Source organism: Limulus polyphemus, unplaced genomic scaffold, assembly GCF_000517525.1.
Source record: "Limulus polyphemus unplaced genomic scaffold, Limulus_polyphemus-2.1.2 Scaffold4741, whole genome shotgun sequence".
NCBI classification, from domain to species: domain Eukaryota; kingdom Metazoa; phylum Arthropoda; class Merostomata; order Xiphosura; family Limulidae; genus Limulus; species Limulus polyphemus.
This window is the reverse complement of record NW_013670351.1, coordinates 7,563-22,363: the sequence shown is the minus strand read 5'-3', so window position 1 is coordinate 22,363 and position 14,801 is coordinate 7,563. Positions and strand designations below refer to the sequence as shown.

At 36.9% G+C, this 14,801-nt stretch overlaps 1 protein-coding gene across 1 annotated transcript in view; it reads right to left on the bottom strand.

The window, feature by feature from the left end:
• LOC106471624 (sarcosine dehydrogenase, mitochondrial-like) overlaps positions 1-14,801 on the bottom strand; it is a 65,839-nt gene that overhangs the window by 47,926 nt on the left and 3,112 nt on the right. Inside the window, exons 2-4 of the mRNA XM_013932236.2 lie at positions 13,044-13,258; positions 11,064-11,177; positions 3,245-3,423 (exon numbers count right to left, since the gene is read on the bottom strand). Coding sequence (XP_013787690.1) covers positions 3,245-3,423; positions 11,064-11,177; positions 13,044-13,245 — 495 coding nt within the window. The 5' untranslated portion in view covers positions 13,246-13,258. The remainder of the gene's footprint in view (positions 1-3,244; positions 3,424-11,063; positions 11,178-13,043; positions 13,259-14,801) is intronic.

Genomic DNA, 14,801 nt, shown 5'->3' with positions numbered 1-14,801 from the left:
GTTCCAAGAATGCTGCAAGTTGTTTGGCATCCGAAAGACCAGGACAACGCCACTTCACCCACAGTTTGATGGGATGGTAGAAAAGTACATTTAGATACTGGGACAGAATTGGCAAAGTTTTGTAATAGTCGCCAAGATGACTGGGATGTCTTACTCCCTCCATTGTTGATGGCCTGTAGAACAGCAGAGCATGAAGCCACTGGACACACTCCAGCAAAGTTGATGTTTGGTCGGGAACTTCGGTTGCCAGTAGATCCGTTAACAGGACGCCCACCTTATGAAGAGTTGCCTGAGAATGTGTCAGAGTGTGAAAGTGTTATCGGAAAGGATGGATGATATCCACCATCAAGTGCATTCAAACTTGAAAACGTCTGCTGATTCGATGAAGTTAACTTATGATAAGAGATCTACTGAAGTCAGCTTTGTATCCGGAGACAAGGTGTGGTTGTATAATCCCAGGAAGGTCAAAGGGAAGTCTCTTAAGTTGTCTTCTCCATGGGAAGGCCCATATGACATAGTGGATCGTCTCTCAGACGTGACTTTCCGATTCAAATGTAGTCGGCGAGGTAAGCCAAAAGTGGTGCATGCCAACAGGCTTTGGCGTTATCACGGTCCAGGACATTTCAGTTGGGATGAAGTGGACAACAGAACAAATGACGCTGCTGAAGGCGTGCCACCTGAAGAAGCCACCGTCGAAGAAGAAACTCTACTCAGTTTTGAGAAAGGAAACGGTGAAGCTCTTGATGAAGTTATTACTAACTGATGTGACTGTTATCGACGATAGGACATTTCCTGATGAAGCAGATGAACCCCACATGAAGCAGAAGCCAACGAGACGGAGACCGGTACGGAAGAAGATACGTCCCGTAAAATTAAGAGACTTTGTTGAATTGTAATTTTGTGTTTGTAATTCTGTACATTTAATTAAGTTATTGTTAATTGTTATTGGTTTAATGTAAGTGGCTCTTGTTTGGGACGAACAATACTAAGGAGGGGCAGTGTTGCGTAACTAGTATCACGCCACTTTTTTCTCGAACCTTCGTGAATTGTCGGGAGATTACTAGATTGGGGGTAGGCTGGTATATATAAGATGGTCACAACAAGACGGGACAATGTGTAGGTAATGAGTAATTGAACTACAGTCAGAGAGTGTGTAATTGATTATTGTCGAGCACGAGCACGTGAGACGTTCAAGCATTTGTTATACAGCGACTGTTGAAATTAAGTGTATCGGTAAAGTTGTATTCAGAAAGAATAAACCAGTTTTATTTAAGAAAGGACTTGTGTCGCTAAAGTTTCGTCGGAACGAATTTACAGAAAATTAATTAACGAATGAACGGAGATGTAACAGTAGTAAAGGGCAAGGTCAGAAAGAGGAAAAAATTCAGGAAGACAACAAAGATAGAAGTCATATATAACATCAGACTAAGTCACCAGAGAGGAAAGGAACACCACTGAAGGCATCTGGGTAACAAAATGGAGCCAGACAAGTAATAATTGCATTAAAAGAAGGAAGTGGTACAGTAAAGAAGAACGTAACCTGACCTAACAAGTCCCAACAGCAGAAGAACAAAGTACAGAGGGATAAGACAAAAAATGTAGAGGCCAAACAGAGAATGGAATGAATGTTTACAGAAGCATTAAGAAGTGCCTCAGATAAAAACTGGTGTTAAGAAAGGTAGAGAGAAAAATATTCGAATATTTAAGACTCAACTTAGAAAATGCTTCATCTTTTACTTCTTCCTGGAGGGCTTAATCTCCAAGTTGGCCAGATAGATACTAGTGACAGAGAACTGGGAAAAGGAAAGAAAGAAATTCTACAAATCAGGACAAAAGGAGTCACAAACATGAGAGAGAGAAGGTATTTGGGAATGAGAATGGAGCTATTAGATACAGAAAACACTATAAAACCTAATAAAACAAAGAGAAATGACAAGATAAACCCAATAATCATGGGTAAGAAAGTGAGAAAGCTTAAACTAATAAAGAAAGCTATGGAAAGGAACATACTGTTACGAAAGCAGTAGTCACGTGACGCTGGTAACACATCATGATATTCTAGAAGGATCAGGGAACATCACGAATAATCCAGTATGTGCTAGGCGCCCTCTATTCTTGTATATAAGTGCGCTGGATAACGTGAGACGAATTAATCAGAATTGAATTGCAGACAGACAGAGATAAAGATGGACAATTGAGTCAAGCGTGGTAGTGACTGTAAGTAAGTGCATGAATCATTGTGAATTATAGCATGTGTTTAAAGTAATTGTGGAAATTAAGTGTATTACAAATTTGAATTGAAAAAGAATAAACTAGTTTTATTTAAGAAAGGACTTGTATCACTAAAATTTCATCCGAAAGAAATTATACAGGAAATTAACTAATGACCACAGACGTAACAATACCTAAGAAGGAAATTCAGAAAGAGATTGAAAGGTTAAGAATATTTCACAAATGGTAAAAAACTACCCAAAGCAAATCAAGTGAAGGTCTTAATCTCATAGATCATTCCTGACTGAGGATAGAAAAATTCAACCAATGAGATGGGAGTGGGAGGCACATTAAGCATGTGGTAATCCACAACTTGTTGAACAGTGGCTCTAACAATCTTGACAGGTAATGAGCCTCCAAAAGCCACAGCAGAAATAAGGCCTAAGTAGAAACAATGTCCCACAATCATTCTAAAAGTTAAATATCCATACGTTTCCTAATATACCATTATATACCTACCCTAGAAAACAGTTTACAATTTAAAGCAAGAATAATGAAGTTAATACAATGAAACTATCCACCATTTACACTCAAGTTTCTGTTTAAACAACTATTTCCATAAAAGGACTACCAGCAACCTTGTTTTCAAGAAGTATACTATAACTTAGCACAAGTCTTCCTATACAGTGGAAAAGTAAACCAAAGAAACCCTTATTACTAATGAATATCAACAACACTGCCAGCTCCTTTTAATTATAAATCATTTCATTTGTTTCTAAGGTTCTTATTTGAATATTTTAGACTCAACTTAGAAAATGCTTCATCTATTATTTAGATTTATTCTATAATAACTGATAATGTTCCAACAACTTAACGTTGTTTTTTACTGATCTTCCAAAACGTAATGACTGCTGAAAATGGATTACATATAATCTAAAATTTACAAAATAAAATGTTTGTTTGTATTAGGTGTAGAAAAATCTTTTATATGCAAAATAATATATTACATTGTTGCATGAATAAAAATGCTTACTGTCATTAGCCGTTTGTATTCATCCAACCTCTCTTTAGAGTTAGCTATGAACAAGCCACCATTATTAATCCAGCCAGGATGCACACCTGTTTCTTTCTCCAGCACATCATTTAAGAGATGACGAGTATGATTTAAAATTTGAATGTCTGTATCATTGGGACGAAGTCTCCACACTAATCCTAAAATGTACATAATGAAAGGTTTATAAAATATATTTGAAAAATCAGTAAAATGAAACAATGTTTCAAAATATTAAGAAATACTTGCATCAATACCGAAATTCTCATTACAAACTGAATCAAGTACTCAATGTTTCACTTATGATTATCAGAGTAGTCAGTGATTATACCAGTTATTAATAAGTTTACCAAGTGATAATTTCCTTTATAACTGGCCAGGCTTAGCTAGATAGAAAATTATCTCCCATTTTATATCCACTATATTTGCTTTTACATTTTAATTTAAGCTAGAAATAACATGCAATCATTATCAAAATAATGTGTAATTTTATTATATACACCTTGCTGGCCTATTTTATGGTGTTCTGGCATTTAATGTACGAGTTATGAGCTGGATAGTAACTGAAGCTTCTGATGTCCTAATACTTTCAGCTAATTATGGCACATAAGATTAAGCGTTTTATAAAAATGCATACTCATAATAGCAGTTAATATGAAATTCCAAAAAAATTAGAATAAATAAATGTTGGCAAAATAAATCTAACATTCTGATTTACTGAAATAGAAATTAATATATACTAACAGACATTATTTTTGAAAGATAAAGGTTGAATATCTCAGAGTATAGTTTCTAGTTTCAAAAGATATGATAAACAAGTACATTTCATAATTTTGAGACAGTTTCTGTTATTTTGAAACATTTTAAATCAACTTTTTTGTATTTGTCAGGGTTTTAAATATATGTGTGGGCTGAGGATTCTTCTACAGTAGGTGTATGTGACTTGTTGGTGATAAATTTGAACAATAAACAGATATCACACAATCCACTTGTTTTGAAATAACATTCAAAACAATTTAAACGTACATGTATATACAAACATTCCTTACACTATGGATATAACAGTTGTATCTAAAACTCTAAATAGTTCTTTTTTTTCTTGTCAAAAGTTTACTTAGGCTGATTCAATTACTTTAGAATCCAATTGATAAAACAGACTATTTTTCTCTGCTCTTATCACATTAGTATCAGTGAATATTTCATTTATGTTACCCCATGGGTTACCACAGTTATATCTCAAACCTTAAATAATTGTCTCCTTTCTTCAAAGTCCACACAGATGGGTTCAATTACTTTAGAACACCCTTTGACAAAACAAATTATTCTCCTTATCTCTGTTAAACTGTGAAACTCACTTTAAAATATCAGCCATTAAGGCTAATCACTCACATGCCAGCTAACTTTCTTTTTTTCTAGCTTTTCTCTATTTTTACCTTACTTCACTTGGCTTGTGCTTGTTTGGTCGCCGCTATATATATATATATCACTGAGGCCTCTGAAATTTTCTGTAAAGTGCATGAATGGCACTGATTTAACAATATTAACAATACATAGTTGAGTAATGTGATATCAACAATATTAGTAAAGCCTCAACAATGAATTGCAAACACAACTATGACCTTTACCAAGTTACATAATCAAACTTTTCATAATTGTAACAATATTTTTTTTCACTATTTACATTTCTTAGTTCATATAGTAAGTCTTCTCATATAGTCTACATCAACATTTACAGTCCCTTTGTCTGTCTCTCCTTACATAGGGCCTCCAACAGGGCTTCAACTTGACAGGATCCCTTGTCTTCATCTTGATCTTGTGTTGTCTTGGGTCTGTCTTTGCTGATCTATCTGTATACTGGCCCCATAGATCTTGTCCCTCTTTCGTCTTCCTATTCTTCAATTATGTTAATGTCCTTGTATGACCCATCTCCACCTGATGGTGTTAGGCCTAGTAGGTCTTTATCTTCTATAACAAAGTCACTGTCTTCATATTCTTCTATGACAGCTACACATATCATGTCAAACTGTTCCTCAATAACTGCAGTCATAAGGTCCTCTTCCCTCTTGAACTATCCCTTCAACAGTTTGGCATGGTAGACATTGGTCTTCCCATCCAAACACATCTTAGACTAACTTATGTTGATAACTTCCTGTACTTCAAACGGTCCTTTCCACTTCCAAATAAGTTTGTTGTTTGCTGTGGATAACGGAACTAAAACCTTTTGTCCGAACTCAAAATCTCGACCCTTGGCCTTCTTGTTATACAAATGCTTCTGACTGTCTGTAATGGGTTTGGCTTCCCCAGTAGAACTGCTTTGACAGGTCTGGTTCAATACTCTTTTCTTGCAGAGAAAAGTCTTTCTTCTGCTTCCTTGAAACTACATTTGGGATGTCAGTTTGAGACTAAGAGGTTTGACATACTGCTCACTCTTCTTCCCTTGAGCTTTTGTGGTGACAGCAGATGCCACATCAGTCTTTTTCTTCTCTATTTCCTCTAAATTCCTATTACCCAGTATGTTTCCAATTACCAAGTTGTATATTGATGTCTTGATGCACACAGCTTCAAGGTCTCCTACATAATATGGAGTATCCACCTTTATTTTTACTATAAGAAACTTTCTCACTGTCCCATCAATTAGCACACACAGGTGTACTTTGCCCATCATATACTAGACTGGTTCTCACTCCTGCACCCAGTGTCTTGTAGAACCATCACTTTCTTGTCCTCAACATAGCCTTCACATATTGGAATATTATGATTTGTTGGCACCTCTCGATATTTGTAAAATGCTCCGATTACTACCGGCACTGTTGATCCATTTGGTAATTTGAGCCGACCATTTGTCATGCACTGGTCTATCACGGAAATGACACTTCCTTCTTGTGGTGAATCTGACATGTTTTCTTGATTCTGTTTCTTCTGGCAGCAGCATCCATGGTGACAGTAACTTTTCTTGTTTCTTGCCAGCACTATCTTTGAAAATAGCTCCAGCTGCTTTATACTGAGATTTATGCTGCTATTCACTGGTAATGGACTTGCACTTTGCAATATGTTCCATTTTATAACAAATATAGCATCTCTTCTTCCTTCTATCAGTTAACCTCTTGTCACCTTTGGCAGACTCCTGTTCCTAGTCAGCCACTTCTAGTTTAGACTTTAACTGTACATTCTTGGACTTGCCCATTGCTGTTCTTGTATTGCTGCCATTAAATCTACTAAGCTTTAGTTTGATTTGCTGCTTTTCGTTTCTTCTTCTTCTTCTTTTTTTTTGTCCCAAAATTGGTGTCAGATGGAACAAATGACACTGCTGAAGACGTGTCACCTGAAAAAGCCACTGTCGAAGAAGAAACTCTACTTGGTTTTGAGAAGAGGAACAGTGAAGCCCTTGATGAAGTTACTACCACTGTTGTGACTGTTACCAATGATAGGACGTTTCCTGATGAAGCAGATGAACCCAATATGAAGCAGAAGCCAAAGAGACGGAGACCAGTATGGAAGAAGATACATCTCGTAAAATTAAGAGACTTTGTTGAATGTTGATTTTGTGTTTGTAAATTCTGTACATTTAATTAAGTTATTGTTAATTGTTTTAATGTAAGTGGCTATTGTTCGGGATGAACAATACTAAGAAAGGGGCAGTGTTGCGACAGCTATTCTAGTTTAGTGTTGCCCTATATATGCAAAAAAATGCATGACAAGCCTTTTATCTCCCCTCAAATGGAATTGACTGTTTCCATTGCATCTCTCATGCAAATCAGCATGTGACAACCCTTAACCAATAAGAGTGCAATATATGCTCTTGACACGTGACTCACTCCATTCAATTTTACCAAACTATCACTTCAAGTTTTGGCAGAATATGGAAGCCCCAGTTTACACTGAGAAGGAAGAGGTAGTGTGGAAGAAGGTAAGTACCTATTGGAAATACATTGTCAGTACAGGAAAATTGTAACTTCTGATATAGTACATTACATCCTCTCACGTAAATATTTAGAATCCCGCATTGAATAGGTGGAGGGATTGGTGTGAGGGAAAGAAAGTAGCATCCGAAAGACACTCCCTAAAATGAGACAGTCAGATTCTAAGATCTGATGCGGGAGACTGTACCATTTCTGAGCTAGGTATATTCTTCACCCATTGTAGAAAGAGAGGAGCATATCCAAGTGGGAGAGAACTAAGGCCAGATTGTGATCCAAACATTACAATATTTATGATACTCAATTCCAGAAAATATAAAAGTGGGTAAAATAAAAGAATGTGCTCTTGGTGTAGAGTGGCTAGGGTGCAATGGACTGTACCTGGCAAGTCAACTACATTTAAAACTCATGTCACTGGGAACCGACATCCATCTGTGGATAGGAAAGAGATTCATACCATTGGCAAGCCGACTACAATCCAAAACCCGGCCCATTGGGAACAGACATCCATTTGGGGTTAGGAAATAGGATTATTGTGCTGGCAAGTCCATTACAATCCCAAAACAAGTCATCTGGTGGGGGTAGGAAGGAGGATCATGCCCTTTTCACCTCAAGTTCATGAGACCAGAAGGAATCTAGAACCCACTGGCCCATGAATGGGGCAAATGTTAATATAAAAATTGATAGATTGATCCAGGAACCCAACATCCAGTATTGAAAAGATGTCTGCATAATGTAAACCATCTCCTTGACAGTTGAAATAGACCAGAACCACTTCAAGCACAGTACCATCTTTGGAATAATAAGCATTGAGGGATAGCAGAAGGGGAAGAATCGTAATGATCTGCAAGTACCTCACCATAACCCACAACACTAATAGAGTAACAAGAGTATAAATGAGGAGGAATATAGACATCTGTAATACATGTGTGAGGACCTGTTTTGATTGGTCCAACTCTAAGTCCAAAACCCAGCCACTGGGAACCGACATCCACGTGGGGGTATGATGAGGGATCCCAATCAAAGGAGTGGATTGCAGTTTTGACAGCTCACTCCCATATTGGTGGATATTATGGCATCTACATGAGCAGAAAATCACTGCCCTACTCTCAATTGAATTGTTTTTTAGCCATTTTGATATTTTGTTTGTATTTCATTAACCCATCCAGGAGGATGCCTCCATGGTCCACCACCCCAGTGGCTTGGAACTGGAAAGTGGTAAGGACTCCCAAACTCCTCTAGAAGAAAAAGAGGGAAAACACAGTGAAGAGTCTGGAGGAACATCAACACCTGAGACAGTGGAATGGATGACCACAAAATCCTATTCTTAAAAGCAGATCATACTGATTTATTCAATATGAGGCATGTCAGCTATCCCTTTCTGCTTTACACACGTAGTCCACGGGTGTTACAGTCCAGGATGGGCAAAGTTATGAAGCAATTCCATCACGAGGACAAACCTACATGTGATCTTGTGGAAAATCTCATCTTTGCAGTGTGTGTTGTGTGGCCATGGAATTATAATATGTAAATCAGCATGGCCTTACACTACAACAAATGTGCTACCAAAAAGGAAAGGGTACAATGTTGACACACAGACTACATACATGATTCCAAAGTCTCAGGTACATGATCGAAAACATTCCTCTGACGAAAAGGGGCCTAAGATAAGGAGGCAGTAAAGGAACTTTGGACAAGGCCATATCTCGACCCAGAAGATCCCAACAATAGAGAAACTTATGTGTAAAGTGAGAGCCAAAGACGATAAACGAACTAACGTGGAAGTAATAAAGGAGAGGCTATCTTTCGAAAAAACCCAGGGTCTCGGCAGATCGCCTCAGAAAGGAGATGGATAGTACATAAATACCATAAAAGGGAAGTAAGGGTACGACGAAGGTGTGAAAACTGGGCATGGGTTTAAATACACAGGAAAATCAGAGACCACCCTCCACACTGGTAAAATTAACCCCAACTGTCGATAGTCAAGAAACGGACAGTCAGCCTGATAGTAATTTAATGCAAACTGATCTGTAGCCCATAGAGGGCGAGGCATGCTGACACCCTCAACCAATAAGTGAAGCAACTTGCTTAGCATTAACCCTAATATCCATGGAGGGTGGGAAAACTCAATATGCAGAGGATGAACAATTGTGCAACAAAGAAGAACGGGAATAATAAGAAATCATAGAAATGCATAAAACATCACATACCTGAGAACTCGTGTCTAAAAATGCCATATTAGGCTTACCTGATTCTGCAGGTGGGACATAGGAAGACACGCAAAATCTGGTTGTGGAAAAAGCTATTACATTCTTCATCAGCCCAAACAGATTCAGCTTGTTCAGGAGGAAGTAGGGCAAGATTTTAGGAGAAGGAGGTTGAGCAATATAACGATCAATCTCACAGCAGATAATCACAAATAAATCCAACAACGGGTCTCCCCCACCTGCAGCCTGTGTAATAGTGTTAGTAAGAGGTACGATATCCACAGTAGTAACATGAACCTTACAATTCAAGGTAGAAATATATATCAAAGAAAAGTGTTTGATGTAAAAATGCAAGTGTGAGAAAAAAATAAAGAGTGTGAAATTAAGGTAAACTAAAAGACTTCTTCAATGTAAAAAAAAATGAAGAAATCCCACTTCGGAAATTAAACGATTAAAGTCACAAATGTGAAGCACATGAAGAACACCAAATGAAAAAAAAAACGTCTGAACTCAAGTACTGCCAAATGAGAAGTGATAGTTTGATAGAATTGAATAGAGGGAGTCACACATGCATCAAGAGAGTTTGTCAGACTCTTATTGGTGGAGGGTTGTCACATGATGATTTGCATGAGATATGCACTGGAATCAGTCAATTACAATTGAGGGAAGATAAAAGGCTTATGGCATGTATAACAATTGTTTTTGCACATAGAAGGCAACGAGAATAGCTATTTATGTGAGGGGAGATAATGTACTGTATTGGAATAAGTCTGTTTGAAAGTGTCAAAAATGCATTTACAGTTCACCTTCTCTCCGTAGTTGAATCATAATAACCTGAAAATATCTCTATCTGCTACATGTGACAGTCATGGAGCAGTCCCACATTCATGAGGTCAAGTGGGACACAATAAAAGTATCCCATACAAAAACGGATAATTGTTGCAATTAATCTCAGTTACAGAAAGTAACACCTAATGCTGAATTTAGCACCTGACCTCTATTAGAACTTTATACACTATAGGAGAGTGAGATACAGAGCCAGCCTTAGGGCAAGGCCAATGAGGCAACCACCTCAGGCCTCGTGCCTCAGTGGTTGACTCAGTTATAAACTTCTAGTGTCCAAACTCGAGAATCCAATCCTGAGTACTTGCCTAGGCCCTGCATCTTCCTAGGGCCAGCCCTGGTGAGATATGGGGTATTTATACCCCACAACACTTATGACTATATTGGCATATGAACTCAACTAGTTTTAACATTCCAAATTTGGACTTAAGAAAAATTTTGCAGACATGAAACATATGCTATACAAGAGTGAGTTGTTTGGTTATTTTTGAACTTAAGCACAAAGCTACACAATGGGCTATCTGTGCTCTGCCCACCACAGGTATCAAAACCCTGTTTCTAGTGTTGTAAGTCCACAGACATACCTCTGTGCCACTGGGGGGCTACAAGAGTGAGATATGTGGTACTTACATACTACAATGGAGGAAGGATCTTGCTACTTAGTGTGAACTTCTATGCAGTATAATACAACTATGGCACTAAGAGATGGACAAAAGAGGTGTTGAAGCCATCATAGTTAAGTTCATTATAAAACTATACAACACTTTTTTCTGTTTTGTAAAAATCATGCAAAAAATATTTCATTGGAAGTTTATGAAAATTGCGGTTTCTCACCTGCAGTATGCCATGTGGTTCCAGCTGTCAGTTTGTCTTTTTCTAATAATACAGCATTTGTGCAGCCTAGCTTGGTCAAGTGGTAAAGTGTGCTGCAACCTATGATACCCCCACCTAAATGAAAAAAAATGTTCCAGACAATTACATAGAACTATTAAAATACAAATTTACAGTGCACTTCATAATCATACAATGAAATATAAATCATTTCCAGCTTTAGTTTATAAAACTGATAGCGTTTCTTACTGCAATTTGTATCTAAACACTAAAAGATAGTAATACAAAAGCTAGTACTGAATGCTTTTTCAACGTAAAACTATCCCCCTAACCCTTACCTACAGGTGATTTGCTAATCATTATCCTGCCAATGGTTCTCTTGAGACCAGTAAGGTGGTCTGGTGAATAACAAATTCCTCTAAGAAACAACCAGGAAAAATAGTTGAATTTGAAATTTACATTTCAAACTTTTCTCTATCACAGATTTCCACTAAAAAAAATTTTTTTAGTAAGCAAGTAAACTTCTATGAAGATTCACCTGATAATGAAAAATTCAACTTTTGAATTCACATATCTGTCTTATCCTGCTAGTGATCCTCTTCCAGCACTTTTAGTTGTTCCTCTTTTAGCAATCATGATCCTCTAAAGGATTTTATGATTAAACTATTCCACTAATGGTGTGTGATTTCATTAGTAAACCATTTGATGCTTACTAATGATTCTCCTTTGGTAATTCAAAATCCTCTTAAAATATTTTACTATCAGATAATTCTCTACAAGTAAATTCCTTTTGCAAAATCAAAATATTCTAAGATATTTTATTTACTATTAAATCATTATGTCTCACTGGTTATCCCCTCTCTGGCAGCCTTTTTGTAACCTTTTCTTACCAGTGACTTTCTTTTGATGAGTTAAAATCCACTAACTAATTCTTACTAATGAGTAATTATTTATTAGTGGCCTCCTAATATTAAAGGTTACTTGTAATTTCAGTAATATGATAAAACCCTTGCTATTAAAAAACAAAAACTTTACATAGCCAGCATTACAGAGTGGGTGGGTGGGGATGTTTGTCAAAAAATAAAAAAGGACATTTTCTTCTACAAAAATAATTTAAGTGATTTACATGAAAGTCAACTGTTTATTATAAAGAATCAGAAGATGGTGAACCTTTTAGACTTATTAGAATAGTAGGGTGGTTGTTTGACCACCCCATGACTATGCCCCCGGGTGGAGCTTCTGTTTCCTTTTTTAAGAGATGCAGTTGTTGTCCATTAGATTTGCTAGTATGATCAACTTGCAGTTTTTGTACACTTGCAGTATACATGTCTGTGTGTCATGGGACATTATCTTGGGTTGTATGAGTATATTAAAAGGCAAACATAGTTAATATATGCAAAAATGACCATTCTGTCCCTAGAAAAAATTTTACTTCACAAGTTTCATAATTTAAAAGATGACTTGTGGTCTAGAGTGTTTTTAATTTAAACCCTTGATGACACTAAAATTCAGCAAAACATTTAATATTCAAATTAACCATTTCAAGGGGAGAAACTGTTTTTTTATGTATTTGGATTACCTGTCTTCTTCACCTCAGCCAACAGAGAGAGAGAAAAAAAAGAAAACTTGTTTCTGATGCTCCACTAAATCAATTGCAAAATGGATGACAGGAAGCTTCACCATCAAAGCTCTACTAAGCAAAACCAATTCTTGAACTTACTGTTTCCCAACTTTATCAGCCTCTGGAAAACACCATTTTCAACACTCAACAGATGGTCAAACTGTATATGAAATCAACTTTACTTCTCAATCAGCATCCCTGGAAATTTCAAGTGTGAAGATGAGGAAAAATTTCCGGCTGAAATGAATAACAAAATTAAAATGCTTGAGGATAAAATTTACCTATGTTTATTTCTGTCACAGGTGCTTGTGTACTGCATTAACAGTTATATTAGGCTTTGTGTGTTTTTATATGAAACATACCAATCACAACAACATCTGCTGATTCTGGTATAGTATTAGGTGTTGTGACATCTTTATTCTTGAGTGTCGTTTCATATGGCACCCCACTTGGTGTGTGTCCACTCGAGCAATTCCTAGTACTTGTTGACAATAACCACTCAATAAGTTTTCTGCTTTTCAGGCACTGACTAAGGACCTTTTGGGACTGAAGCAGAGTAGTCATTCTGGTATGTTATCTGAAACAAAATGAGTTACTAAAAACATGCATAATACATTTCAATCTATATTATATATTAACATCTTTTATGCTTAATGGTTAAATTCTTGAGTAATATTTTTTTAAAAACAATTTAAAAGATTTCTCAGTGCCAAGTGTGAAAAATTGAGATCTGGTTACAAGATGTGGTAACACTGAATAATAGTTAATATTGTGAAGCATTTGCAGCATTTTGAGGCATTTTATGCTTCTGTTGCATCAGTGAGGTCACCTCTTTCTAGAAATATCCTGTTCCTTCATGAATGCCCTAGCATTTACTAGATATGTGTTAGTCTTGCATATATAAGATGGTCACAACGTGACGGGACAATAGTGTAATGAGTAATTGAACTGCAGTCAGAGAGTGTGTAATTGAACTGAGTATTGTTGAAGTTGAGCACGTGAGACGTTCGTTGAGAATCATAGTGTTTGTTATAGCGCGACTGTTGAAATTAAGTGTATCGCAAAGTTATATTCTGAAAGAATAAACCAGTTTTATTTAAGAAAGGACTTGTGTCGCTAAAGTTTCATTGGAACGAAGTTATGGAAAATTAACTAATGAATGGAGACGTAACAAATTGGTGTCAGAGAGTGGGGAAAAAATGGAAACAAGAAGAGGCAAATCAAACTACAGCTTAGCAGATTTGATGGCAGTAATACAAGAACAGCAAAAGAAACAACAAGAACGAGAAAATAAACAAGAAAAGAAACAAGAAGAGAGATTACAGCAGTTGCAAGAAAACCTGCAACAGTGGCAGCTCGAACAGCAAAATAAACAAAAAGAGAGATTACAGCAGTGGCAGCTCGAACAGCAAAATAAACAAGAAGAGAGATTACAACAGCTATTGGAGGAGAAAGAAAATAAACAAGAAGAGAGATTACAACAGCTATTGGAGGAGAAAGAAAATAAACAAGAAGAGAGATTACAACTGCTATTGGAGGAGAAAGAAAATAAACAAGAAGAGAGACTACAACAGTGGCAAGAAGTACAAATGGAAAACATTAGTAAATTCAAAAGCGAATTAGATACATTAAAGGATGATTTATTGTCTTTTACACAAGGAGAACACATTAACCATCGACTTAATCAGCCCCAGACAATGGCAAGCCCCTTCCAGACCCCACAGCTAAACCCTAATGCAGACATATTCAGTCCTGTTAGAAGTCACTTCCCAGATATGAATGTCAGTAATGGGAGTGATCCAGTACGAAGGAAGCCACAGGAATACGATGGGAATACACTGTGGGAAGCATATAGAGCACAATTTGAGCTACTGGCAGAGATGAACGGATGGACAGAGGAGCAGAAAGCAGTATATCTGGCAACGAGGTTAAAGGGACAACCACTGGAAATACTTGGACAGTTGTCAGCAGACGACAGACACAACTATAGAGCACTGGTAGCGGCTCTAGAACTCAGGTACGGAACCCAAAATCAGTCAGAAGTCTACAGGGCTAGGTTTAGGACGAGAGTAAGTAGTCCAACCCTAATATGCATTGGTCTTCAATGTCAGCCAAGTATA